This window comes from Aquarana catesbeiana, linkage group LG05 (genome assembly GCF_042186555.1).
Source record: "Aquarana catesbeiana isolate 2022-GZ linkage group LG05, ASM4218655v1, whole genome shotgun sequence".
Taxonomy (NCBI): domain Eukaryota; kingdom Metazoa; phylum Chordata; class Amphibia; order Anura; family Ranidae; genus Aquarana; species Aquarana catesbeiana.
The window spans coordinates 251636815-251663331 of record NC_133328.1 but is presented as its reverse complement, the minus strand read 5'-3'; the positions used below and the strand labels follow the sequence as shown (position 1 = coordinate 251663331).

Genomic DNA, 26517 nt, shown 5'->3' with positions numbered 1-26517 from the left:
ATACCTGACGTGTGGTTTGAACGGCGTTTACATATATGGGTGGGACTAAAGTGTGCGTTTGCTTCTGAGCGCAAGCTCCCGGGGACAGGGGCGTTTTATTTATTTATTTATTTTATTTTACTTTATTTTTTTATTTTTACTTTCTTTTACAACATTTTTTTTATCACTTTTTTTCCTATTACAAGGAATGTAAACATCCCTTAATAGGAATCATTCGTGACAGGTCCTCTTTATGGAGAGATATGCGGGGTCAATAAGACCCTGCATCTCTCCTCCAGGCTGGAAAGCATGAGATCATAAAAAAAAAATCCACAATCCCATGCTTACCAGCCACGACCATCTGGTCACCAGACATCTCTATGCTCGTCATCCAGCGGCGGGCTATTCTTTCTCCGGGTCCCCGATGGCACGGGAGAGCCCAGAGAAGCACCGGATGGCGGCGGGGGGGGGATCGCCTGTAAGAACGATCAAGCGGTGGAACTGCTGCTATGATCATTCTTATGGTGCACAGAATCAACAGCTGTAACAAGAATATCTAAATGATGCCTATAGCTGCAGGCATCATTCAGATATTCCCACTGAAAGTCCATGACATCATATGACGCCCTTGGGCGGGAAGTGGTTAATGTACATGGAGAATGAGAGACCGTGAGAATGTGAAAAACAGTAACGTTTATGCACATACGTGTTTAGTGTTATTCATGTAGTGTAATTTTTCTGATTTTGGTTGGACTTTATTAATAAAAATCATGTTATTTTTAGGGATCCAGCATTGAGAACAAACAAGACTGGATAAAACATATAAGAGAAGTTATACAAGACAGAACTATTCATTTAAGAGGTGCTTTAAAAGAGCCAATTCATATACCGAAGGCAGTATCGACTAAACAAAAGGCTGTCAAACGGTAAGAAATGTTATATGACGCTTAAGAAACCAGACTTTATCAACCTTTTGGCTTTATTTAATTTCTGTAATGGTTTTTGGGGCTTATATATACCAATAGTAATTTTACAAAGGACAGGAATGTAGTAAGCATGTGGAGCTTAAGCTTGTCAAAATTTGTATAACCAATTTACTTTTTTACAAACCTTAATAAATCGCAGAAAGCAATCAAAATGTACATTTCTTCAAAAGTTATACAAATCTTTAATGTAGTAGTAGGCCTTATATTCAGCACCAGGCATTTTATATATGAAGCAGTTACAGAGAATGTAGATCTGTTTACAGAGTCGCTTTAACTTGAAGAAGCCGATTTTTTTTTTTTTTTTTTAATCAAATGCTTTTTTTTTTTTTTAATATACAATTTACAACAAAACTACTACATAAAAAACAAGCCCACTAAACATATAATATTTAAACAACAAGAAAAGAGATCATGCACCTTACAAATTATACAATCAACGTTACTTAAGACCATAGCATTGATAGTTAGTCTTCATATATAAGATTAGTAACAACATAAGATAAACCAATATATTCAATTTTCAACTACACCTTAACAGCCCATATGTACAGTTATCTCATACCAAGTATTTACTACACTACTAACTTACAACAAACTAATCTGTGGTCTCAGCTTATTTGCACAAACAGATTCAAGTCTAGCCATCGAGACCAAATTTTACAGATTTTTTGGGGGGGATTTCCTGTGTTTGTATTTCAAATCCTCCCTTCGCAAATTAAAATTAATCGCATCAGACCATTGAGCAACTGAGGGGAGTATGATATCCATTTCTGCAGTATAAGTTTACTGTCTATATACATAGACTTCAGCCACATCACATGCATTTCAGATGGAAGGATATCTTCCGATATAATCCCTAGCAAAGCTATATTTTGTACCTGTTTCAGTAGTACATCTTGGACAGTATGGTTTCCCTGCTTTACCCCAAATATGTAGTTTTTGAGGAGTATAGTGAGGCCTGTGAATAATCAATAACTGGGTCAAACACTATGAGGAGCATAGGAAGACTCTGGTTGAATTCACCAGAGCCTGCTCCCATTCCTTATCACTAATGGTCTCCAGTTCCCTATGCTCAAAACTGCCACCCTGTACACTGGCGCTAGTTGTTGTTTATAAGGAGAAATATATGTCACCAATAAGTCCCTGTTTGGAATATCTTGTGGCTACTGCCATTGTTAAACTTGGTGAGGGCTTATATTTTAATGGGAAAGTCTCTGCCTGACTGCAGAGCATGCCGCACCTGCAAATACTGAAAAAAATTGTTAATTAGATAGATAATATTTCTCTACCAAGCCGCTATTAGCTGCATCGGTGGCTCCGCCGGAAGTTGAGAAAATCTGATTTGCTGTATAGGATCCTCAGAGTCTATAAATGTTGGAGTTGTGATGCCAAGTAGTACAATCTCGCATTAGGAACAGCTAGACCACCCCCATCCTTGGGCAGCTGCAAAACTAGTTAAATCCGGGGGTGTTTATATCTCCATATAAGATCTTTATAGAGGGTGTCCACCTGTCGAAAAAAATCTCTGGGGCAACCATACAGGACAAGTAAAGAATCCCAATAAATCTTCAAAAATACAGAGGGCTTGTTAGTGGCACTGTAGGCCGATATGTCAAGCATAATATCTTCAGTTGAAGGAAAAAGCTCTAACCAACAGGGATTTACTTTCCATAAGGTCCGGGTCTGAGTGCAATGCAAAATTAATTTGAGAACCAGTGGAGAATGATCAGATAACCCCCTAGCTGCATAGGTTACTTCTGATATTATTAGTAACATTGCAGAAGTGACTAATGCCAAATCTATTCTGGATAGTGTCTTGTGGATTCTGGAAAAACAAGAAACCACTTTGCCATAAGGATGTAACGTTCTCCAGACATCCATCAGGCCAATCTCCCGAACAAAGCGAGCAAAAGCGGTACATGCAGAAGTCCTCTGACCCTTAGCCGTGCCATATTTATCTAAAGAAAGATCGAGATAATTAAAGTCTCCTACCAAAAACCAGGGAACATCAGATTTATCAGAGATAAAATGCAAAGAAATCTTTAAATGCTTCGGGTGAGTATGGGGGAGATTTTATATATATATATATATATATATATATATATATATATATTATAATATTATATTATTGGCAAGTACATATGGTTTTCTATATCGATACAATACAAAAAAAATAGCGACCTCTAGTGTCCGTTTGTACTTGCCTGCAGGTAAAATCAACATAATTTGTAATCAATATAGACACACTTCTGGAATATGTAGTATAAGTAGAATGATATTGCGTGCTAAATTGTGCATGTTTTAGATGAGTTTCCTGCAGGCAGATAATAGACGGAGAGAACTGCTTTAATGTGGTAACATAGCTTGCCTCTTAACTGGATTGCTAAAACCCCTAATATTCTAGGATTTCAAAATTTGCATTGGCAGACATAATATAACAGTGTCAAATTTAAACACAAAGTTCCCATGTCTCTCATATCAGTGGGTCAATAGTTTTATATAAAAATCCCTACCGACCCTAAACTGAATGAGAGAGTCTTTGTTAGGGGAAATATGAAAAGAAGCTGATTGCTACTTCAAGCCAAAATAGGGCTTATAGTTAATTTTTCATCGCTATGGGGAAGTACAGGTCAATGCCCAAAAGAGTGAGTGAGCATATCATCCATATGGGAGTTGTCATGGCAGAGCTTAAAAAAAAAAACAGTTTTATAAATTATTAAAATTTAAATGAATGGGGGCGCATGTGCAAAGTCTCCCATGCCTGACATGTCTGCCTAGAGCTTCACTCCTCAGAGAAACACAGAGCCACCTAACACACCTGACAGGCTGCATCACGAGCTCCCGCTGCCCTGCTCAGCCTTGCAGACCTCCCGGCTCCAGAGCCACGGTATCCGGAGGCTCCAAGCAGAAGCATCAGGGAGGTACTAGCGCGGGCCGCCTCCAAGATGGCGCTGTTTCCTCCACACACAGGCTTGCCGCGGTCCCACCAGCATAAGCCGCTGCCGGCCAGGGATTAGGACGAGTCAGGTGCAGACTATATCTCTGGCCCACTATCACCCTTATCTGCCACAGCACAGCCTGATCCGCTGAGACAGTTTGAGCGCATGCTGCAGAGAGCTCTCAAGCAGACCTCAGACCAGATCACTAAGCACCTATCGCCCAGATAAACATTTTTTCCCTCCTAAAACGTTTTCTACACTTTATCCTATGGAAGAAAAATTTGCAAAGATTTGGGGTATACCAGCGATTGATGCCTCTATATCCCCTGTAGATAAAAGTCTGACTTGTCCTGTTGACAACGCTCAGATGCTTAGGGATCCAACTGATAAGAAATTGGAATTCCTGTTAAATGTTTTCTCCTTGGCAGGTTCAGTGGTTCAACCTGCAGTTAGCGGCAATAGGAGTATGTCAATACTTGAGAGACCACGTTAAACAGGTGCTCAAGGTTTTACCTGAACAGCAGGCCCTGGGTTAGCCAACCTACCAGCAGCTTTGTGTTTTGCAGTTGACGTAGAGATTCTATCCCCCAGACCTCTCGCCTTACGCTTGGGTTCGTGAATCTTATGGTTGAAAAATTGGTCAGCCGAATCATCTTGTAAAAAGCTCCTGGCTGGGTTTCCCTTTCGTGGTGCAAGGCTGCTCAGGGAGGATTTGGACAATTATATCCAAAAGATCTCTAGTGGGAAAAGTGCGCTTTAGCCAGTTAAGAAAAGGAATAAACGTGCCTCTTAAAGTGGGCTCTTTCCCCAGTGCCAGGAGCATCAGCCTCCAGGCATTCACAATGGCCTCCTCCGTCAGGCTCAAGAAATGAATCTCAGAGTCAACCCCAGGGACAAAAGAAGTCCTGGGGAAGGAAGTCTGCAAGACAGAACACTAAAGCCTCTTTATGAAGGGGCGCCCCCGCTCGTTCAAGTGGGGGGGAAGACTGCTACAGTTCTCAAGGGTCTGGCAGGAGGATTTTCCGGACAGATGGGCGGTCTCCACAATAACTAGGTTACAAACTAGAGTGCCGAGAATTCCCCTCTCCTCGTTTCCTGAAATTAAATGTTCCCAAATACCCAGAGAAAAAGAAGTCTCTCTTTATAGCGTTGGAGCGACTTTTGTCACAAAAGGTTATCGTGGTAGTTCCCATGCAAGAGCAGGGATTGGGGTTTTATTCAATTCTTTTCACGGTACCAAAGCCAAATGGAGGTGTCAGACCCATTCTAGATCTCAAAGATCTAAACCGTTTCCTAAAGGTATGGTCTTTTTGTATGGAATCAATCCGATCGGTAGTCTCCATCCTACAAGGAGGAGAACTTCTGGCGTCAATAGACATCAAGGATGTGTACCTGCATGTACCTATTTTCCCTGCTCATCAAAAATATCTGCGTTTCGAAGTTGAAAAACGCCACTTTCAGTTTGCAGCTCTGCCTTTCGGGCTAGCTACTCTACCTCGAGTGTTTACAAAGATCCTGGCTCCTCCTCTGGCCAGATTAAGATCCCAGGGTATAACGCTTATAGCGTTCCTAGACGACCTGCTCTTGATAGACCGGTCGGTAACCCGCTTAGATCAAAACTTGGTCACCACAGTCAACTACTTGGAATACCTAGGTTGGGTCCTCAACTTAGTGAAGTCTTCTTTAAAACCAGTAAGAAGACTAGAGTATTTGGATCTGGTAATAGATACAGCCCAGAAGAGGGTATTTTTACCCCAGGCAAAAATCAGTGCCATAAAAGAACTGACTCAGGTAGTCTGGGCAAAGAAATGTCCTTCTATTCGCATTTGTATGATGTTGCTGGGGAAGATGGTGGCTTCATTCGAAGCAGTTCCCTATTCTCAGTTTCATTCAAGACTGCTGTAAAACCGTATACTGTCTGCCTGGAACAAGAAGGTCCAGGCGCTAGATTTGCCGATGCGCCTATCCCCTACAGTGCGTCAGAGCCTCAGTTGGTGGTTGATACCCGAAAATGTGCAGAAAGGGAAATCATTTTTACCAGTTACCTGGAGAGTGGTAACAACGGATGCCAGCCTTTCGGGTTGAGGAGCAGTTCTGGAACAGTTGACTGTTCAAGGGAGATGGTCCAAGACCGAGAGGACCTTACCCATCAACATTCTAGAGATCTGTGCAGCGTATCTAGCCCTAAGGGCCTGGATGCTCAGGTTACAGGATTGCCCTGTCAGGATCCAATCCGACAATGCCACAGCAGTGGCTTATATCAATCACCAAGGAGGCACCAGGAGTCGTGCAGCTCAGGGAGAGGTAAACCAGATCTTAATCTGGGCAGAAAAGCATGTGCCGTGCATATCGGCAATCTTCATTCCAGGGGTAGAGAACTAGCAGGCGGACTACTTAAGTCGCCAGCAGTTATTTTCAGGAGAATGGTCTCTTCACCCCGACATCTTCTTGGCCATATGCCAAAGATGGTGGGCCCCGGATGTATCTCTTTGCATCCAGGTTCAACAACAAGATGGGCAACTTTGTGTCAAGAACCAGGGATCCTCTTGCATGCGGGACAGATGCGTTGGTGACTCCGTGGCATCAGTTCTCTCTGATTTTTGCATTCCCTCCTATTTTGCTACTGCCACGACTTCTTCGCAGGATCAAGCAGGAAAAGAAGTTGGTACTTCTGGTGGCCCCAGTGTGGCCCAGCAGAGCTTGGTATGCAGAAATAGTAAAGTTGACGGTAGGTTCCCCATGGACCCTACCACCACGTCCAGACCGGTTATCCCATGGACCAGTGTTCCATCCTACCTTACAAACGCTAAATTTAATGGTTTGGCTATTGAAACCCCCGTTCTGAAGAGTCGTGGGCTTTCAGGCCCAGTGATTTCTACCTTGATTAATGCAAGGAAGACAGCTTCCAGAGTCATTTATCATAGAGTCTGGAAAGCATATGTCTCCTAATGTGAATCCAGGGGTTGGCATCCCAGAAAATATGTCATAGGTAGAATCCTTGACTTTCTGCAAATGGGGTTAGAGATGAAGCTGGCCTTGAGTACCACCAAGGGCCAGGTCTCGGCCTTGTCAGTATTGTTACAATGTCCGCTTGCTTCACATTCTTTGGTCAGAAGCTTTATACAGGGGATAATGTGCCTTAATCCTGCGGTTAAAGCGCCCCTGAACCCCTTGAATTTGGTTCTGTCAGCTTTACAGAAACAGGCTTTTGAAACGATACGTCAAATTCCCTTGGTCCTTTTGACAAGGAAGCTAATTTTTCTGGTAGCCTTTTCTTCTGCTAGAAGCGTATCAGAATTAGTGGCTCTTTCCTGTAAAGAGCCATATTTAATCATGCACAAGGATACAGTGGTATTACGTCCTCCTCCTAGCTTTCTACCGAAGGTGGTTTCAGGTTTTCATCTAAACCAAGATATTGTTCTGCCTTCCTTTTTTTTCCAGATCCCTGTTCTACGGAAGAAAGTTCGCTACATTCTTTGGATGTAGTGAGAGCGGTCAAAGCCTATTTGGAAGAAACTGCTCAGATTCGCAAAACTGATGATTTGTTTGTGTTGCCAGAAGGTCCTTATAGAGGACAGGCAGCATCGAAATCTACTATTGCCAAATGAATTCAACAGGTTATTGTTCAAGCTTATGGTTTGAAGAAGAAAATTCCACCTTTTCAAATCAAAGCGCGCTCCACAAGGGCTATTAGTGTGGATCACCAGGCCTCCATGGCTCAGATCTGCAAGGCCGCAACTTGGTCTGAAGTCCATACATTCACCAGTTTTTATCAGGTGGATGTGAGAAGGCATGAGGATATTGCCTTTGGGCGCAGTGTGCTGCAGGCAGCGCTAAAAGGTCCTCAGGTCTGATTACACCCTACTTTGTTGTTGTCTCCCTCCCCTCAGATAGCATTGCTCTGGGACATCCCATCAGTAATTACTGAGGCTCTGTGTCCCGTGATGTATGAAAAAGAAAATAGGATTTTTTATAAAAGCTTACCTGTAAAATCCTTTTCTTTTGAGGTATATCACGGGACACAGAGGTCCATCCCCTCTTCTAATACTCTTATATTCCTTTGCTACAAAACTGAGGTACTCCCAGTAAGGCAAGGGGTTATATAGGAGGTTGAACTTCCTGTCTAGGGTGTGCCAGTGTACAATCACCTAGTGATACCTATATAACCCATCAGTAATTACTGTGGCTCTGTGTCCTGTGATATACCTCAAAAGAAAAGGATTTTACAGGTAAGCCGTTATAAAAAATCCTATTATTTGCCCTAGCCATTTAACTCCAGGCCCAACTGATGCGCTCTAACCCTGACAAAAAAAGGCCTTGAACTCGGAGGTCACCATTCACAAGCTCTGCCTGTTCGCAGACAACATTCTCCTCTTTCTTACACCGCTGACCTCTACCCCTAACCTCCTCTCGACCCTAGACCAATTTACAGCGATCTCGGGCCTAGTAGAGAACCCACAGAAATTGAAAGCTCTTAATGTCTCCTTACCTCAGTCGATATTTTCGCAACTTCACCAAGTTCTCAATGTCACCCCATTCTGTCCTATACCTTGGAATTAAACTGACTGCTGATCCTGCTGTCCTATACTCGGTCAATTACCCACCAGTGCTACCCCATTTAACAAACCTCATGACCTCCTGGTCTGCTTTGCCCCTGGCGTGGCTAGGACGCCTAACTGTAACTAAAATGTCGATACTACCAAAAATCCTATTTTTGTTTTGGGTATTGCCAATCCCGGTCCCATCACAGTTCATATAGATTATACAACACAGAGTTCTCGATTTTGGCTGGGGCAAAACCAGACCACGCATTGCTAGAGCTTATCCTGTACCCTCCTAAGCTCCAAGGCGGTCTAGGGCTCCCTCACTTCACCAAATATTACCAGCTGGCCCACCTTCCCCAATTACCTAAATACCATGCTCTTCGCGAAACACCCCTGTGGGTGGCATTGGAGTCCATGGACTGCGACCTACTGTGCCCAACCTATTATGGCTCTGCTCAATTGATTACAAGTCACTGCAGAACTGTCACCCGCCACTCCTCATCTTTGTAGGACAACCTCAGGACTAAGTTTTGCTTCCAGTGCTCTCACAACCCACTCCTATCCTACCTCCGGAATCCTGCCTTCTATCCTGGCTGGGTCTCACCCTCCTCCTTCCATAATCTGCGCATACAAGTTCACGACCCCTAATGCCTTCAAGCCGTTTCCCACCCTTTGTGAAATGTACAGATTCCTTAGTTTAAAACTTTTTTGCTATCTTCAAATTAAGCATTTCCTCTCCCCCTATCTACGCACAGACTCCTCCTTACCTGACCAAACCAATTTTGAACAAATTTGCAACAAAGATCCACACGCACAGGGTCTAATTTCCACCTTTTACACACAGTTGCTAGCTCCACCTCCTCATGCCTTGCTTCATTATGTAACTAAGTGGGAGAGTGACTTAGGCCTTCAGCTAGATGCCAAGGACTGGCCAACGTTTGGACCGCTACCCAATCAGCCTCTCAGAATGTTGTAGCCCTAGAAATGAACTATAAAGTTTTTTTGCATTGGTACCTGGTTCCTGCCCGAATTGCCAAATTCATACCATACCATCCTACCCCCTTTCCTGCTTCTGTGGCTATTCAGATGAAGGCACCTAACTCTGTGTTTGGTGGAGTTGCTAAATAGCCCAATCACTTTGGGCTTAAATCTTCCGTATTCTCTCCACCTTCATAAGTAGTACTCTTGAGCCTGATCCAATCACGGCCTTACTTAACAAAAAGCCTTTCAACATGTCTCGATTACAATTTAAACTCCTCCTGCAGGTTATGACAGCTGCAAAGCAAACCATCGCAAAGGCTTGGAAAACTCCCCACCTCAACATTACAGAAACTAAAACTAGTTACCAGGGCCATGATTCATGCCAAGGGCGAGGCAGTCCTTATCGACAGGGTCAAAAAGTATGAGTGTATATGGAAGCTCTGGGTTGATTATTATCTCCCTGCCAACTCCTTACTCACCTTAGATAGCCCCATTTCAAAACTTTGGATAGTCTACAGGTAACGGCTCCCCAACTCCCCTTCCCACCCCCTGGTGTTCTCATCTACTGGCTGCATCCTCTCCAGACCCCCTTTCTCTTCTTTCCCCTCGTCCCTTTTCTCTTCCCTCTTCTTTTTTTTCTTTTTTTTTTTTTTTTTTTTTTTTTATCATCCTCAGACTTGACTTTCTCTCCAGTGAGTCCTCCACAATAATATAGATTTGTTGTTCTCTTTTCAATTGATTCTCTGTTAGCTGCACTCTGTATAATGGTTATGCCCTGTCTTGAGCCACTTGTGCTACTATGTAACTGTACATACTGCATTGACCATTGCGTTTTACCAGTGTTCCTTCTATAGTTCTGTTGTGTTAAAATGGGCTGCATCCCTGTTACTGCACGAAGATATTTTACAACTGGTTTGGTCCCCTGTTCTTAAGGGATGACTCTCTGGTCTCTTTATTATGTAAGCCTTGTTCTTTTCTCCAATAAAAATTTTTTGAACATAAAAAATGAATTACTAAACATACTCTATGAAATAACTTCACATCACAAGTCCCTCCTTTTGCATCAGAAGCCTCCCCCTCCCCTATTTTATACATCAGAAGTTTCCCCCCTTCCATTTCTTTTGCATCAGACATCACTCCTCTTGCATCAGATATCCCCCCCCCCCCCCTTTCGCATTAGAAGTCTTGCCTTTTTTTGTATTAGAGTCCCTTTTTCAAATCAGGAGCTCCCCTTTCACATCAGAAGCCCTCCCTTCACATCAAACTTACTGCAGGCCGGTTAAAATCTTGTAGTGGCCAGATGTTTGGAGATCCCTGTCTTAGAGCTACACAATATCTCCCCTTTTCGTTATTAAAAAGAGGAGAAGGTTTCTGTAGTCCTGTCCCAAGGTGAAAACCTTGCTTCTATGCAGATACAATATGGTTACTGTATTGTCACCCTGGGATAGGAAGTATTACTGACATGCTAATTGACTTGCCACATCTAAGGACTGGTAAGTTGCAATATATTACATTTTTGTTAAGTTTAGATAGTAAACTATGAAAAGATTGTAGTATTTTTTTCTCATACCTGATCAGTAAAATGTGTTTTTTTTACTAATTTATGTGAACATTTCCATTTCATTTGCAGGGATGGTGAAGACTTGGACAGTCAGGGAGATGGCAGTCAACCTGATACAATTTCAATAGCGTCTAGAACTTCACAAAATACACTAGACAGTGATAAGGTAAGACAAAAGTAATACCTTTTATTAAAATGTCTTAGTTACTATTAGGTTTTAAGGTTCTAGGTTTCTGCCTGCAACTAGTAACTCTTTAACCAAGTAGGTTAGTAACAAACCAAGCATTTAAAGAGGAAGTAAAGTCTTCCTTTTTAATTGTACCTACAGGTAAGCCTATAAAAAGGCTTACCATCCCATCGGTGTGCGGGCGCCGCTCAGAGAGCTTCGTTCTAATGTAAGTATTTCATGAGTTAATATGCAATGCATACTACTAGCTCATTATGCCTTTGTCTTATAGGGTTTTTTTTGTTTGTTTTTTTTTTTTTTTTATAGGGTTTACAACTGCTTTAATTGTGTACGTGTTTTTTTTTTTTCCTCAGTTGTATGTAAACTCATCTCTTTTTTTTTTCTCTTTTCTACCTTTTGTCTGCTAAGTATACCATTACAGGTGTTTTTTTTTTATTGCATATTTAAAAAAAAAAAAAAACTTTTTGACTTTGCCTTAGAGCAGTATTAAACCAAAAACCTAATAAATTGCAGTTTGCCATTTACTTTATGTGGTGGCTGCATTAGTTTTCTTTTTATAGGCTTTTTTCCCCCTCTGTTTTTACCTGGTGATCATGCCAGTAGCACAATTCCTGTTTTGGGGTGCCTACATTCTAGATGGAGTAACTGAGATGCCTTTTGCACAGCCGCTTTATCAGTCTAGGAGCGGGGTAGTGTTAAATTCACTAGCAAAGGAGAAAAAAGTTTAACCCTGCGCTTACCCAACAGGACAGCAGCTCACACAACAAATAAGGATTTTGTCTAAATTTCAGTGCACAGACAAGTGTAGCGCTATAGGTTTTAAGAAGCTTATTGATGTAACTTATGTAAATTTATGAAAAGGAAAAAACGTCTATGTCGATCCACGATAGATTCAAAGTTTGACAAATTAACAAGTAAAGTCTCTGATGTTCCTCAGGTATTTCTTAGACTGCACAAGACTGCTGTTAGTCCAAAAGGTATATAATTCCTTATTCACCACGTGGATAACGCATGCAAAGATATATGTGTGATGGACCCTCCACATAGAAAAGAGTGAAGGCTTACCAGAAGGATTGAACTCATAGGAACGTACGTCTTTTGCAGTCTAAGAAATACCTGAGGAACATCAGAGACTTTACTTGTTAATTTGTCAAACTTTGAATTTATCGTGGATCGACATAGACGTTTTTTCCTTTTAATAAATTTACATAAGTTACATCAATAAGCTTCTTAAAACCTATAGCGCTACACTTGTCTGTGCACTTAAATTCACTAGCATATTGAGCAGCCACCACAGAGGAAGCAGAACAGCAATGGGCTATAAACCAGGTGAACCCAGAGGAGATAGAGTCAGAGGCGGCTCTAGGCTTTGGGAGGCCTTAGGCAAAACTTAGACATGAGGCCCCACTCATGCCCATAATGGGAAAAATAATTAAAGCGAAAAAATAATAACGGTGTGCCCCCCCCCCCCCCCCCCCACAGCGCTGTCGGCTTCCCTCCTCTTCTCTCCCGCAGACTGGGGGATCTTCAGGAAAAGGGACTGATAAATATGTCATTTACCAGCCCCTTCCTTTTCTAAATGAACACAGTGAGTGATCGGTACTGATCACTCACTGTGTTCATTCATAACTGAGGCATAGTAAACTGTTTTCTCTGCTTCGGTTTATGAATTAACAGGAGCCTCTGTCTCCTGTTCATTCATTTGCAGTGCAGCTGAGGCTACAGAGAAAGGGACTGGGGAATGTGTGTCCTCAGTCCCTTTCTCTGTGTCTAAAGTGAGACTTCAGGGGTCTGTTTAGACCCCTGATATCTCACCAAAGAACTCACCAAAAAACATAATTTTTGTTTTTAAAAAAATTGTAAAAAAATAAATATAAATCAGACTAAAATTTCTAATCAGACCAAAAAGCCATGCCTCATATGTAGCATAATTTAGCCACACTCTGCAGTGCGCTGTGTATGCCACAGGTCACCATCTCCCTAGTAGGAGCCCCAGTGCATTACTTTGTCCATGATGCTATTATGATAGCACTTTACAATGGTGGTAAACATGTGTAGGAGAGGAAAATGGAGGGTATGACAGCGGGTAGTATGTACATGAGAGGGGTGCAGAGTGTATGGGGGTTAGTATGTACATGAGAGGGGTGCAGAGTGTATGGGGGGTAGTATGTATATGAGAGCAGTACGGAGTGTATATAGGTGGGTCGTATGTACATGAGAGCAGTGTGGAGTGTATGTGGGGGGTAGTATGTACATGAGAGGAGTGTGGAGTGTATGTGGGGGGTAGTATGTATATGAGAGCAGTACGGAGTGTATGTGGGGGGTAGTATGTACATGAGAGGAGTGTGGAGTGTATGTGGGGGGTAGTATGTATATGAGAGCAGTGCGGAGTGTATGTGGGGGGTAGTATGTACATGAGAGGAGTGCGGAGTGTATATGGGGGGTAGTATGTATATGAGAGCAGTGCGGAGTGTATGTGGGGGGTAGTATGTACATGAGAGGAGTGCGGAGTGTATATGGGGGGTAGTATGTATATGAGAGCAGTGCGGAGTGTATGTGGGGGGTAGTATGTATATGAGAGCAGTGCGGAGTGTATGTGGGGGGTAGTATGTATATGAGAGCAGTGTGGAGTGTATGTGGGGGGTAGTATGTATATGAGAGCAGTGTGGAGTGTATGTGGGGGGGTAGTATGTACATTAGAGCAGTGTGGAGTGTATGTGGGGGGGTAGTATGTACATTAGAGGAGTGTGGAGTGTATGTGGGGGGTAGTATGTACATTAGAGGAGTGTGGAGTGTATGTGGGGGTTAGTATGTATATGAGAGCAGTGTGGAGTGCATGTGGGGGGGTAGTATGTATATGAGAGCAGTACGGAGTATATATAGGTGGGTCGTATGTACATGAGAGCAGTGTGGAGTGTATGTGGGGGGTAGTATGTACATGAGAGGAGTGTGGAGTGTATGTGGGGGGTAGTATGTATATGAGAGCAGTACGGAGTGTATGTGGGGGGTAGTATGTACATGAGAGGAGTGTGGAGTGTATGTGGGGGGTAGTATATATATGAGAGCAGTGCGGAGTGTATGTGGGGGGTAGTATGTACATGAGAGGAGTGCGGAGTGTATATGGGGGGTAGTATGTATATGAGAGCAGTGCGGAGTGTATGTGGGGGGTAGTATGTATATGAGAGCAGTGCGGAGTGTATGTGGGGGGTAGTATGTATATGAGAGCAGTGCGGAGTGTATGTGGGGGGTAGTATGTATATGAGAGCAGTGTGGAGTGTATGTGGGGGGTAGTATGTATATGAGAGCAGTGTGGAGTGTATGTGGGGGGGTAGTATGTACATTAGAGCAGTGTGGAGTGTATGTGGGGGGGTAGTATGTACATTAGAGGAGTGTGGAGTGTATGTGGAGGGTAGTATGTACATTAGAGGAGTGTGGAGTGTATGTGGGGGTTAGTATGTATATGAGAGCAGTGTGGAGTGCATGTGGGGGGGTAGTATGTATATGAGAGCAGTACGGAGTGTATATAGGTGGGTAGTATGTACATGAGAGGAGTGTGGAGTGTATGTGGGGGGTAGTATGTATATGAGAGCAGTACGGAGTGTATATAGGTGGGTCGTATGTACATGAGAGCAGTGTGGAGTGTATGTGGGGGGTAGTATGTACATGAGTGGAGTGTGGAGTGTATATGGGTGGTAGTATGTACATGAGAGCAGTACGGAGTGTATATGGGGGGTAGTATGTATATGAGAGGAGTGTGGAGTGTATGTGGGGGGTAGTATGTACATGAGAGCAGTACGGAGTGTATGTGGGGGGTAGTATGTATATGAGAGCAGTACGGAGTGTATATAGGTGGGTAGTATGTACATGAGAGGAGTGTATGTGGGGGGTAGTATGTACATGAGAGCAGTGTGGAGTGTATGTGGGGGGTAGTATGTACATGAGAGAAGTGCGGAGTGTATGTGGGGGGTAGTATGTATATGAGAGGAGTGCGGAGTGTATGTGGGGGGTAGTATGTACATGAGAGGAGTGCGGAGTGTATGTGGGGGGTAGTATGTACATGTGAGGAGTGTATGTGGGGGGTAGTATGTATATGTATATGAGAGGAGTGCGGAGTGTATGTGGGGGGCGAGTAGTATGTACATGAGAGGAGTGCAAAGTGTATATAGGTGGGTAGTATGTACATGAGAGGAGTGCGGAGTGTATATGAGGGGTAGTATGTACATGAGAGGAGTGCGGAGTGTATATGGGGGGTAGTATGTATATGAGAGCGGTGGGAAGTATGGGGGTAGTATGACATGAAAGGGGTGCAGATGGTATAAAAGTGGTATATGGTGTAAATGAGCCCTAATTTATTGCTCCAGCACTGCAGAGACCACTTTGCAGTGGCATGCATAGAGCAACTGAAGTTAGCAGCACAGCACCAGGACTGGCCGCTTGCTGTGCTGCAGACACTGCTGTCACCGCCCCCTCACCCATCTCAAGTCCCTGCATACAAGTCACAAGTGTTCCCATAAAGCTGCCAGCTCACCTCCCTCCACACCTGACAAAACGAACTTACACAGGTCCCCCTCCAGCCCCCCCCCCCCCCCCCCCAAGCCCGCTGACCTGTACCGCCATTATCACCGGTTCCAAGTCCTGGTACATCCGCGCCAGGAGCCCGGATATTTTTTTTAAATGCAGTATTTGCGTTATGAATACAGTACAGGACACGTGCTTCTTTGGGTCTGCAGGTTATATGCTGCCACCTTCAGTTGAGGCTACTGGCAAACAAAGTTGCTATGGCAGCTCATATAATCCTTCTCACTCCCAGCAATTGTTTTTTTTGCTAGTGTTCTTACGTTCTGAATTGGTAAATTGTATCCATATTTGTTTATAAGAACAATATCCACACTTAGGGGAATGCAGCTCCACGATAAAAGAGTAAATACATTCACTGTAAGGAACACAGACAGCTGAATCAGTGAGCCACATAGTTGAAAACCTAGACCCACCAAAAAGCTTGCCGCTGGTGGCGTCTGACAGCCTCCTTCAAACACTCTGGAGTAGCAACCGAAGCCAGAATGTGGACAGCCACTAAGCCCTTCAGGGGCCCCAGCCCCTATTGTCAGGCTTGAAAAAGAGGGCAGGGTCCCTGAAACACGTAGTGCCCACCCACATACTGGCTTTAGTTGCTACTCCAAAGTGTCTGGCTCTCCGCTGCTTGGTTCACTGATTCAGTCATCCGTGCTCCTAAGTGAATGTGTTTACCCTTCTACCTCAGGGCTGCATTCGCCCTGCCTACATGTAAGTGTGAATATTGTTTTTTTGGGGGTTTTTTTTATCAATAAAAGTGGATACATTTTACTAATGCAGTGCCCTGACTACTTTGTTTTCCTTTTCATGTGCTGTTTTGGATCCTTCCCAGATCTGCTGTGATCAGGAGATGCAGATTAAAGTTTTTTGTTTTTTTCCTCACCCACAGCTGCCATTACACATCGGGTTGTACACTTCAGGTTCTGTAAGTGGGAACTTGTGAGCAATAGACTATTAATACTAACCTGAGCTGTGGATCTCCTACTATCCTTTTACTGCTACTTGACATTTAGAATTTATCTTTCTGGACTCTGGTGGTATGATATAGAGCATGTATTGTGAGTGCTAATTTATATGTGCCAGGGGATACATCTTTGTTTTTCACTCTTCCCTAGTAAGAAGGTAAGACCCCTGTTTCAAAAGCCAAGATCTCCACTCATTGTTGTCTCAATTTAGGGATATCCAAGTCAGTGAAGTCTGGTGTCTAATCCTCCTCACAGTGGAGGGATACCCCCTTTCTAGCAAGTGGGGAATGTCTGTTGATGATATTTTTATCTGCCTGGACTCAGGGCATTTCAGATCTATGGATCTGGGACATGGTGTTAAATGGGGACAGGCTGGAGTACTGCTCCCTTTTGCCACCCTACTTAATGCTTTCAAACTTGTCCACATCTCTGATGAGATTGCAGACCCTTTAGACTGCCTTGCAGAAGCTTTATTCTTAGGTAGTGAATGTTCCCTCCTAAGGAATGGTTTCAGTGCTTTTATTTAAACCTGTTCATGGTTACTACACCCAATGGTTGTGTTTACCCTATCCTAGGTCCTCAACAATGTCATGCAATTTCAAAAGTTCCATATGGAATTGGCCCAATTTCTAATCGCATACCTGCAACAAGAGGAAATGTTAGCATTGATAATCATCAAGGATACATATTTCCATTTTTCCCCTGCATCATTAGTTACTGCAATTTGCAGTGGATGAGTAGCATTTCCAGTTTATTTCTTCTCCTTGGCCTGTTCATGGCCCCTCAGGTCTTCATCAAGTACTTCCCCAGTCCTTGTGCTGCGGCACTCTCAGGGAAATCATATTATAATGCATCTGAACAACCTTATCTTGAAGGATCACTCTTACCCAGCCCTAGTGGCGAATGTGTCAGATGATACAGACACTTCGGGGCTGCTGATGGATTTACAGCCTACAGAAGTCTATGTGGATCCAACACACTACATGGAATACCTGGACCTAGTCTTGGACTTGGCCCAAGCCCAGGTATTTTTTCCTAGAGAAGTGTTAACCCTCCAAGCTCAATACCATACCCTGCACTCCAAAAAGCTTCCAGCAGTCTGATTTTAGAATGAGGGTATTGGGCCTTGTCGTGACCTCATTCAAGGTGGGTATGTTTGCCCAGTTTCACTCCAAGCCTCTGCAATTCAATGTGCTACCTTTTATAGGACAAGCTTCTATAGTCTTTGAACAGGACCATGGGTTGATGTCCCCATGCTAGGTTATCTCTTTTCCAAAGCCAGGATAATCCCTGACCTGGTGGTTAATCAGCCCTTTGCTGGAATCAGGGAAGTCCTTTCTCCACAGTAATCAAAGGGGTTCTCAAGATGGATTCCAGCCTGTTAGGCTGTGAAACTTTCCATGAATGGCCATGACCTATCCCCACTTCACCTAGCTTCAGGGCAACTGACAAGATTTAAATCAGAAAATGCCTTCGAGAAGCTGAACTAATTCTGGCTTTGGCCAAAAGACATGTTCCAGACTTGTCTGCAGTTCACATTCCTATAGTAGACCGTTAACAGGCGGACTTTCTCAGTCGTCAGTGTCTGAATTCAGGGGAATGGTCTCTTCAGCTTAAGGTTTTTTGGAACATCTGTCACTGCTGGGGGTTGCCAGTCGTAGACCTGTTGACATCCTGCTTCAACACAGAGGTCGACATATTTATGGCTAGGATCACAGATCCAAAGCCCCTTTGCAGAAGCACACTGTTTTGGCTTATATTAACTTTCTCCTCCTTCTTCCGCAAATGCTTAGTGGGATTGAGATGTAGGCACCCAAGTGATCGCAGTGACACCAAATTGGCCCAGAATGACTTGGAACATACTCCAACTTCTGGAAGACTCTCCTTTGGTATTTCCAGACTGGCCAGGTTGTCACGGGCATGGCCAGAGCGGAGGCTGTTGGAGAGGACTGTGTGCAAGCCTGTTGCCCACCGATTATGGGCCCTAGCATTTGAGGTGAATGAGAAATCCAGTCTGAACTGTATTAATCGGACTCAGTCATGTATATATTGTATGGGGACTCCTTACTGTATATTTGTGTCCCTGAAGAGGGAGGGGGGATTCCTCCAGCAGCCCCCTGCTGATAAGACTGATTCATTCTGTTGGGACACATCCTGTGAGGAGATGCTGGTGTTATCAACATGTGTTTATGTTAATTGAGAGAGCTGATCACATTAGCCACCAGCCCTGGCTAATAGACGAATGGTCTAGGCTGAGGAGGGGGGAGATTGTTGTTTGTATTGTTAATTGTATTAATGTGTGAAGCTCGGTGCCCACAAGACTGTCATCTGGTCTGGGTACATTTTGTAGTAAATTAGGTCATGTTAATTAGGTTAGCTTTGAGTCATCCCTGCTGTATAAAGGTCTGTGAGATCTCAAAATAAAGTGAGTTCTGATGTACTCCAAGACTGGTGTTGTCTAGTTCTTGGGGTTCCTATAGCCAGATCCATTGGACTCGTGTTCCAGAACTTAGGAAGCGGTATATGACGGAAGCACTCAGGGAGTGTGGGGCGTTCCGTGACATTGGTGGCAAGCAGCGGGAAAGCTTCCTGAAGTCTGGGACATCCAAACTTCCATCTGGATCCAAGGTCCAGATAGCAGAAGAGGAGAGGTACAGATACCAGCCGCCATGGATGAGGAATTCAGAAGGAGGTTGCGAGAGATGCAGATACAGCACAGAGGACCAGTATCAGAGGAGGTCCTGCTGGGATGGTGTGATTCTATTCGCTGCAAACTCTGGAAGAAAGCGCTAGCCCGTGAGCAGCGACACCAGGGAAAAGTTCTCCCCTCCATCGAGGAAAGGTACTGGTCGCAGTACGGACTGCGGGTGCGGTTTTTGGGAGAAAAACCACACAAGAAGCAGACAGCTGAATTAAGCAGGCTGGTCTGGGCAGAGATGAAGCTGGATGAGAGCTACAGAGCCCTCCGGTGGCATGTATCCCAAGCATGTCCCTGGATAGCGGATGACAGCCCAACGGAAGGCTTAAGCTACGGCGGCTTGGGACTGTTGTTTGTGAAGCTGACAGGGGACCCTAACTTTGGGAGTGATTTGGAGCGGCGGGTGGACGAAATCATGGATTTCAGAGAAGGGCTACTAAACATTTCGGAAGTGCACTGGGCACAGGAAGATTTGGAGTTTCTGGCCGTTCAGGAATGGGAGCTAGAGATCGCCTACAGACGGCTGCTAGACATTGCTCAGTGCCAGGGTTGGGCTCCCTTTGCCTGGGACTATCAGGAAATACCAGCTGACAACCCTGAAATCCTGGCTGAAGAGTCTGCAATGTGGCAGAGCGATAGTGTGCTTTGCCAACCTGCCCCCACAGCTATGGAGGCGGAGGTCTTATGGCGGATGCAGCAAGTGCTGACTGACCTTGATGATCCTGTTTCTGCATGGGATGATCTTGGATGGAGGAATGTGCCTGTCCAGCAGCATGCCAGAGAATCTGCAGTGGAAAATCTGGAGATTGCCATCCCCAAAACTGAAGTGCTGACAACAGGGCAGAGCTCTGCTAACCTCTGCCCAGCACTGATGGCATCTTCTGAGTTCCACGGACAGGAGATGGTGAACCTCTATCCACAGACACCAGTTATAGAGGTAGAGGATTTAATAGACTTTTCTGCTGAGGAAGAACAACCTGATGAGCCTCCAGCAGAAGAGCTGCTATCAGGGCCAAAGTTCACTGTGTTCTGCCCAGCACCAACAGTGGCTTCAGCCTTCCTGAGAGAAGAGGTAGTCAGCCTTTCTCCCACAACACTGACAGGGACATGTGATTTTCTGCCAGCAGCATCTATGGAGTTAAAACAAACTTCTCCAGCTGAAGATCTGGTAACTGAACAGAGGGTCCAAGACCTCTGTCCCACACTTTTACCAATTTCAGAGACTGGGGATTTAATAGACGTTTCTGTAGAGGAGGAACCACCTGGCAAACCCCCAGCAGAAGTGCTGGCAACCGGACAGAGGGTCCAAGACCTCTGCCCCACACCTGCAGCAATTGTGGAGGCCCAAGGTGAGGAGGTTGCAGTCTATCGCGAGCTGCAGATCAGGATCCAAGGAGAGAATGCAGTCATCACCTCACAACTGCAGCTTGATCTGGTGTCGGTTGATGGGGCTTCAGTCCCCACCTGTATACCCCAGGGATGCTGGGCAGTCGGCCCAGATCCCCAACAGCAGGATGGAGTGAGCCCAGTCCCCCTGTCTTCTCTCCAGCGGCAGAAAGGATTCCAGGGAGAAGGGCCAGTCCGGGCCTCTCCCCAGCGGCAGATATGTTCTCTGAGAGAGGCAGAGGATGGCTGGGTGAGTAATGCACTGTTTGAGATGATTTGTTTGGGGTACTGTGTGGGTACAGGCAGTAGAGGACTGGAGCTGTGGACTAACTTCGGAGTCAACCCGTCTGGGGTCTCCTCCTGTGTTAGTCTCCTGCCGAAAGGGGAGAAATGTCACGGGCATGGCCAGAGCGGAGGCTGTTGGAGAGGACTGTGTGCAAGCCTGTTGCCCACCGATTATGGGCCCTAGCATTTGAGGTGAATGAGAAATCCAGTCTGAACTGTATTAATCGGACTCAGTCATGTATATATTGTATGGGGACTCCTTACTGTATATTTGTGTCCCTGAAGAGGGAGGGGGGATTCCTCCAGCAGCCCCCTGCTGATAAGACTGATTCATTCTGTTGGGACACATCCTGTGAGGAGATGCTGGTGTTATCAACATGTGTTTATGTTAATTGAGAGAGCTGATCACATTAGCCACCAGCCCTGGCTAATAGACGAATGGTCTAGGCTGAGGAGGGGGGAGATTGTTGTTTGTATTGTTAATTGTATTAATGTGTGAAGCTCGGTGCCCACAAGACTGTCATCTGGTCTGGGTACATTTTGTAGTAAATTAGGTCATGTTAATTAGGTTAGCTTTGAGTCATCCCTGCTGTATAAAGGTCTGTGAGATCTCAAAATAAAGTGAGTTCTGATGTACTCCAAGACTGGTGTTGTCTAGTTCTTGGGGTTCCTATAGCCAGATCCATTGGACTCGTGTTCCAGAACTTAGGAAGCGGTATATGACGGAAGCACTCAGGGAGTGTGGGGCGTTCCGTGACACAGGTGTACTGTTCCAAGGACCAGTCTACGATCTTGCTTCACGGTCATGGACTGTGATGGCTTGTTAAAATTTTAAACCTTAGATATAAAGATTTCTCTTACTGTTAATCCTGCTGCTTAAAGCAAAGAAATGAACCTTTTGCAAGGGCTATCATCGCACTTGAAAGACTCAACTCACATGGTGTGAGGGCTGGTGCAACAGGCTCCAATCTGCACTGGTGCAACACTTAGCCTTGAGCACTCTGAAGGGACCAGTTTCGGTATTTGCCAACAGCTGGTCTCTCATTCTTTGATAAAGGCCTTTGTTCAAGGGGTGGCTCACAGCGCTTCTCCTGTTTATACACCCGTCTCACCTTGTTATCTCAATTTGGTCCTTTTGGCTGTATGAGAATCTTCCCTTTTGGGCCCATTCAGGATATTTCTATAGTTGACCTTACACATAAGGTGTTTTTTCTTGGGGCTATCACGTTAGCAAGACAGTTCTCAGAACTGTTGGCCTTATCCTGTAAAAAATACTCTTTGTTCTTCAAAAAGACAAGGTGATTTTGAGGCCTTGTGCCTCCTTTCACCCCAACGTGGTTTACTTTGTACAACTTAATCAGAACATAATTCTGCCTGATCTGATTCCAAAACACCCTAAAGAGATTTTGCCACATTGTTCAGATGTAGTACACAAAGTTTATCCCTCGACCAAACCTCCAACCAAAGTTTAGATTCTCTGTCCTGCCTGCTGACTCTTTTGAAATGGCTGTCCTGCTTCTCGTTCCACTACCTCTAGTGGCTTATCACTAAGACTTACTCCTTGAAAGATAGGAATCCTGCTTTCTCTGTTAAGGCTCACTGGACTCCTACAGTCAGTGCCTCTTGGGCTTTTCAGGACCAGACATCTATTTTGTCAGATTTGCATGGCTGCCACCTGGTCTTCTGTAAACACACTGAATTTTTACCAGGTTAATGTTCAAGCCTCCTCTGACACCATCTTTAGCCATAGAGTGCTTCCAGCATCTTTGATTAGGGAATCTAATTTCCTTGTTTTGGGCTTGTTGGCATTGTTTGCCAAGCTGCCCACACCTTTTGTATAGCTGGGGAGGAGCCAATGTCCTGTACTTTAGGATTCGGAAATTAGGATTTTTGTTTTACCTTTGAAATCCCTGTAGAGTACAGAGCACTGGATAACCTCCTGCCTTCCTTCCAAGCATTTTCCTCTAAAACAAAGGATTGCTTTGATTGGGAGGAGTAACAATTTTGTCAGTGTCCTAACCTGAAGGTGGCAGCATATTTACCATGGTCGAGACCTAAATTCTTCCCCCCCATCTTTGATTGATCCCCTTGTTGCTAATCCACCTTAACCTCTTTGCAATTTCTTTGTCTATGTGAACACACTCCAGCAATGGCTATCACAGAGGTGGCCTCCTGATAGTAATAACTATTGACTATGCTTGTGCAGTATGTGTGCCAGCATAGCTACTTGTAGTCTCAATTGCATGTATGACAGAGTGACAACACAGGAGCAAAAATGGGAGGCAGTTGTTGCCCAATAACAGGAAGTACCTGACTCTTTATGGCAGGATCACTAGATGTTGTTTTAATGAAGATGCAAATCAAAAAAATAATTTTGAAATTACATTAATGTGTGAAAGTTCTTATGAGATTTTAGTAAATCAGTTTAGATCTGCTTTAAGACATAAATATATATATATATATATATATATATATATATATATATGTGTGTGTAAACAAAATTATATTTTTTTCTAATTCTTATGTGTTTTACAGCTTTCTGGTGGGTGTGAGCTGACCGTTGTCATCCAGGATTTCACTGCTTGTAACAGTAATGAATTGACAATACGACGGGGACAGACTGTTGAAATTTTAGAGAAACAACACGACCGATCTGAATGGTGTTTGGTTCGGACTACTGACAAGTCGCCAGCTGCAGAAGGCTTAGTTCCTTGTAGCTCACTTTGCATTGCACACTCAAGGAGCAGCATGGAAATGGAAGGCCTATTTAATCACAAAGGTAGAGTTAAACAAAACTAATCTAAAAATGTGCAATAGGTTTATTGAGACGACATGGGTTTCTATTTCAGGGTACAAGTCCACAAGTCCTTTCATTACTTTTATGCTCTTATTGACATGGGTGCAATGGCCCTTACAGCATGAATAACTACCTTGTTTATGCAATTGGAGCTGTGTACAGACAGTGCATGTTTCTCCATTAAGATGCATGGGTTGTAAAGACACAACCATTTGTTCCCACTGTCAGAATACAATATCCACTTGTGTGGATGCAAAAATCTGAGTTTTTTTCTTTCAACCCACTGGTTAAATTTAAAAAAAGTACTCAACCTGTATACCCAGCTTATTTTAACTACAGTGAGGGAGAAACTTATTTGATCCCCTGCTGATTTTGGACATTTGCCCACTGACAAATGATGAGTCTATCATTTTAATGGTAGGTTTATTTTAACAGTAAGAGACAGAATAACAAAAAATCCAGAAAAATGCATTTCAAAAAAGTTATAAATTGATTTGCATTTTATTGAGTGAAATAAGTATTTGACCCCTTTGCAAAACATGACTTAGTACTTGGTGGCAAAACCCTTGTTGGCAATCGGAGGTCAGACGTTTCTTGTAGTTGGCCACCAGGTTTGCACACATATCAGGAGGGATTTTGTCCCACTCCTCTTTGCAGATCCTCTCCAAGTCATTAAGGTGTCAAGGCCGTTTGGTAACTCGAACCTTTAGCTCCCTCCACATATTTTCTATGGGATTAAGGTCTGGAGACTTTCTAGGCCACTCCAGGACCTTAATGTGCTTCTTCTTGAGCCACTCCTTTGTTGCTTTGGCCGTGTGTTTTGGGTCATTGTCATGCTGGAATACCCATCCACGACCCATTCTCGATGCCCTGGCTGAGGGAAGGAGGTTCTCACAAAAGATTTGATGGTACATGGCCCCTTCAATCGTCACTTTGATACGGTGAAGTTGTCTTGTCCCATTAGCAGAAAAACACTCAACACACCAAAGCATAATGTTTCCACCTCCATGTTTAATGGTGGGGATGGTGTTCTTGGGGTCATAGGCAGCATTGCTCCTCCTCCTCCAAACACGGTAAGTTGAGTTGATGCAAAGAGCTCAATTTTGGTCTCATCTGACCACAACACTTTCAACCCAGTTCTCCTCTGAATTATTCAGATGTTCATTAATAGACTACACACGGGCCTGTACATGTGCTTTCTTAAGCAGGGGACCTTGCGGGCGCTGCAGGATTTCAATCCTTCATGGCGTAGTGTGTTACGAAATGTTTTCTTGGTGACTATGATCCCAGCTGCCTTGAGATCATTGACAAGATTCTCCTGTGTTGTTCTGGATTGATTCCTCACTGTTCTCATGATCATTGACTCCACGAGGTGAGATCTTGCATGGAGCCCGAGACCAAGGGAGATTGACAGTTATTTTGTGTTAATTGCATTTGCAAATAATCACACTAACTGTTGTCACCCTCTCACCAAGCTGCTTGGCGATGGTCTTGTAGCCCATTCCAGCCTTGTGTAGGTCTACAATCTTGTCCCTAACATCCTTGGACAGCTCTTTGGTCTTGGCCATGGTGGAGAGATTGGGATCTGATTGCTTCTGTGGATAGAATGCATTATGATAAAAAAAAAACTTCTGCCTTTACAACCACTTTAACCAGTAGCAATTTTAGATTTGCTTTTTTTTTTTTTTTTTACTAGTAACTCTCATTATTAGTGATTTTCTTATAGGTTTGTATAGAGTGGGGAAGGATTAGAGCTCATTTTAAATTTCACATCCCTGGGATTGCCATCTGCACTGGGGCTTGCTGCACTTTATCGGTCTCAACATTGTGGCCAGATATAAAAAGTACAGTAGTGCAGGTTCCACATCTGAAATCAATTTGGGCAGGCATCTTCAATTTTTCTTTGCAGAAAAGTAATTGCCACATCCTCGTCCTACTTATTGTAAAATGTTAGGGAGAAAAGCACAGAAAAATTACACTTTTTATGGTAATTTTCAGGCATTTTAGATGCATTTCTGCATACAGAACAATGCTTTCAGTTATTCTGCTTCATCCTCCTTTTATTTTCCATCTCTAGCCTTTTTTTTTTTTTCTAGTTCCTTAATATTTTTTTTAAACATGTTTACAGAGGCCAATACAATAACACAGCAAGATAGTACAGCTTCAGGGGACCATTGCAAATGCGGGAAACATCAAGACCATCCCACTAAAACCCAATCCCACCCCACCCCCCATCCCCCCCAAAAAAAAAAAAAAAAAAAAGACCGTAGCTGGGCCCTCAGAAGCCTGCCATTGTTAGAGAGTCTGAAACAGGACATGTGTATTATGGTAAAATACAATACAGAATAAAACCACAAAAGAAAAACATAAAGCACCTCAAGAGAAGCAGAGAGACTATCATAAAGTGGTTCCAGAGGCTACCTCAAGATATTGTCATTATTACATTCACAATCAAATATCTAGCCCGTTTTTGACTTTGGTAACATGAGTTTGCAAATTGGTTACCGTGCGCCTGGGTTATGTTGTAGGCTCTTTATCTGACTGATACAAGGACTTAGAGATCTATGTCAGCTATCTAATTTTGTCAGCTATTTGTATTGCTGTATAGACCTTATCTATTTTTGTCCAACCCTCGAA

At 43.8% G+C, this 26517-nt stretch overlaps 1 protein-coding gene across 1 annotated transcript in view; it reads left to right on the top strand.

Annotated features, from left to right (window-relative positions):
• The window catches only part of TRIO (trio Rho guanine nucleotide exchange factor), a gene marked incomplete in the record, with an annotated part of 1361655 nt that overhangs the window by 928823 nt on the left and 406315 nt on the right, over positions 1-26517 (top strand). The window contains 3 exon segments of the mRNA XM_073630705.1: positions 763-905; positions 11060-11156; positions 23619-23862. Coding sequence (XP_073486806.1) covers positions 763-905; positions 11060-11156; positions 23619-23862 — 484 coding nt within the window.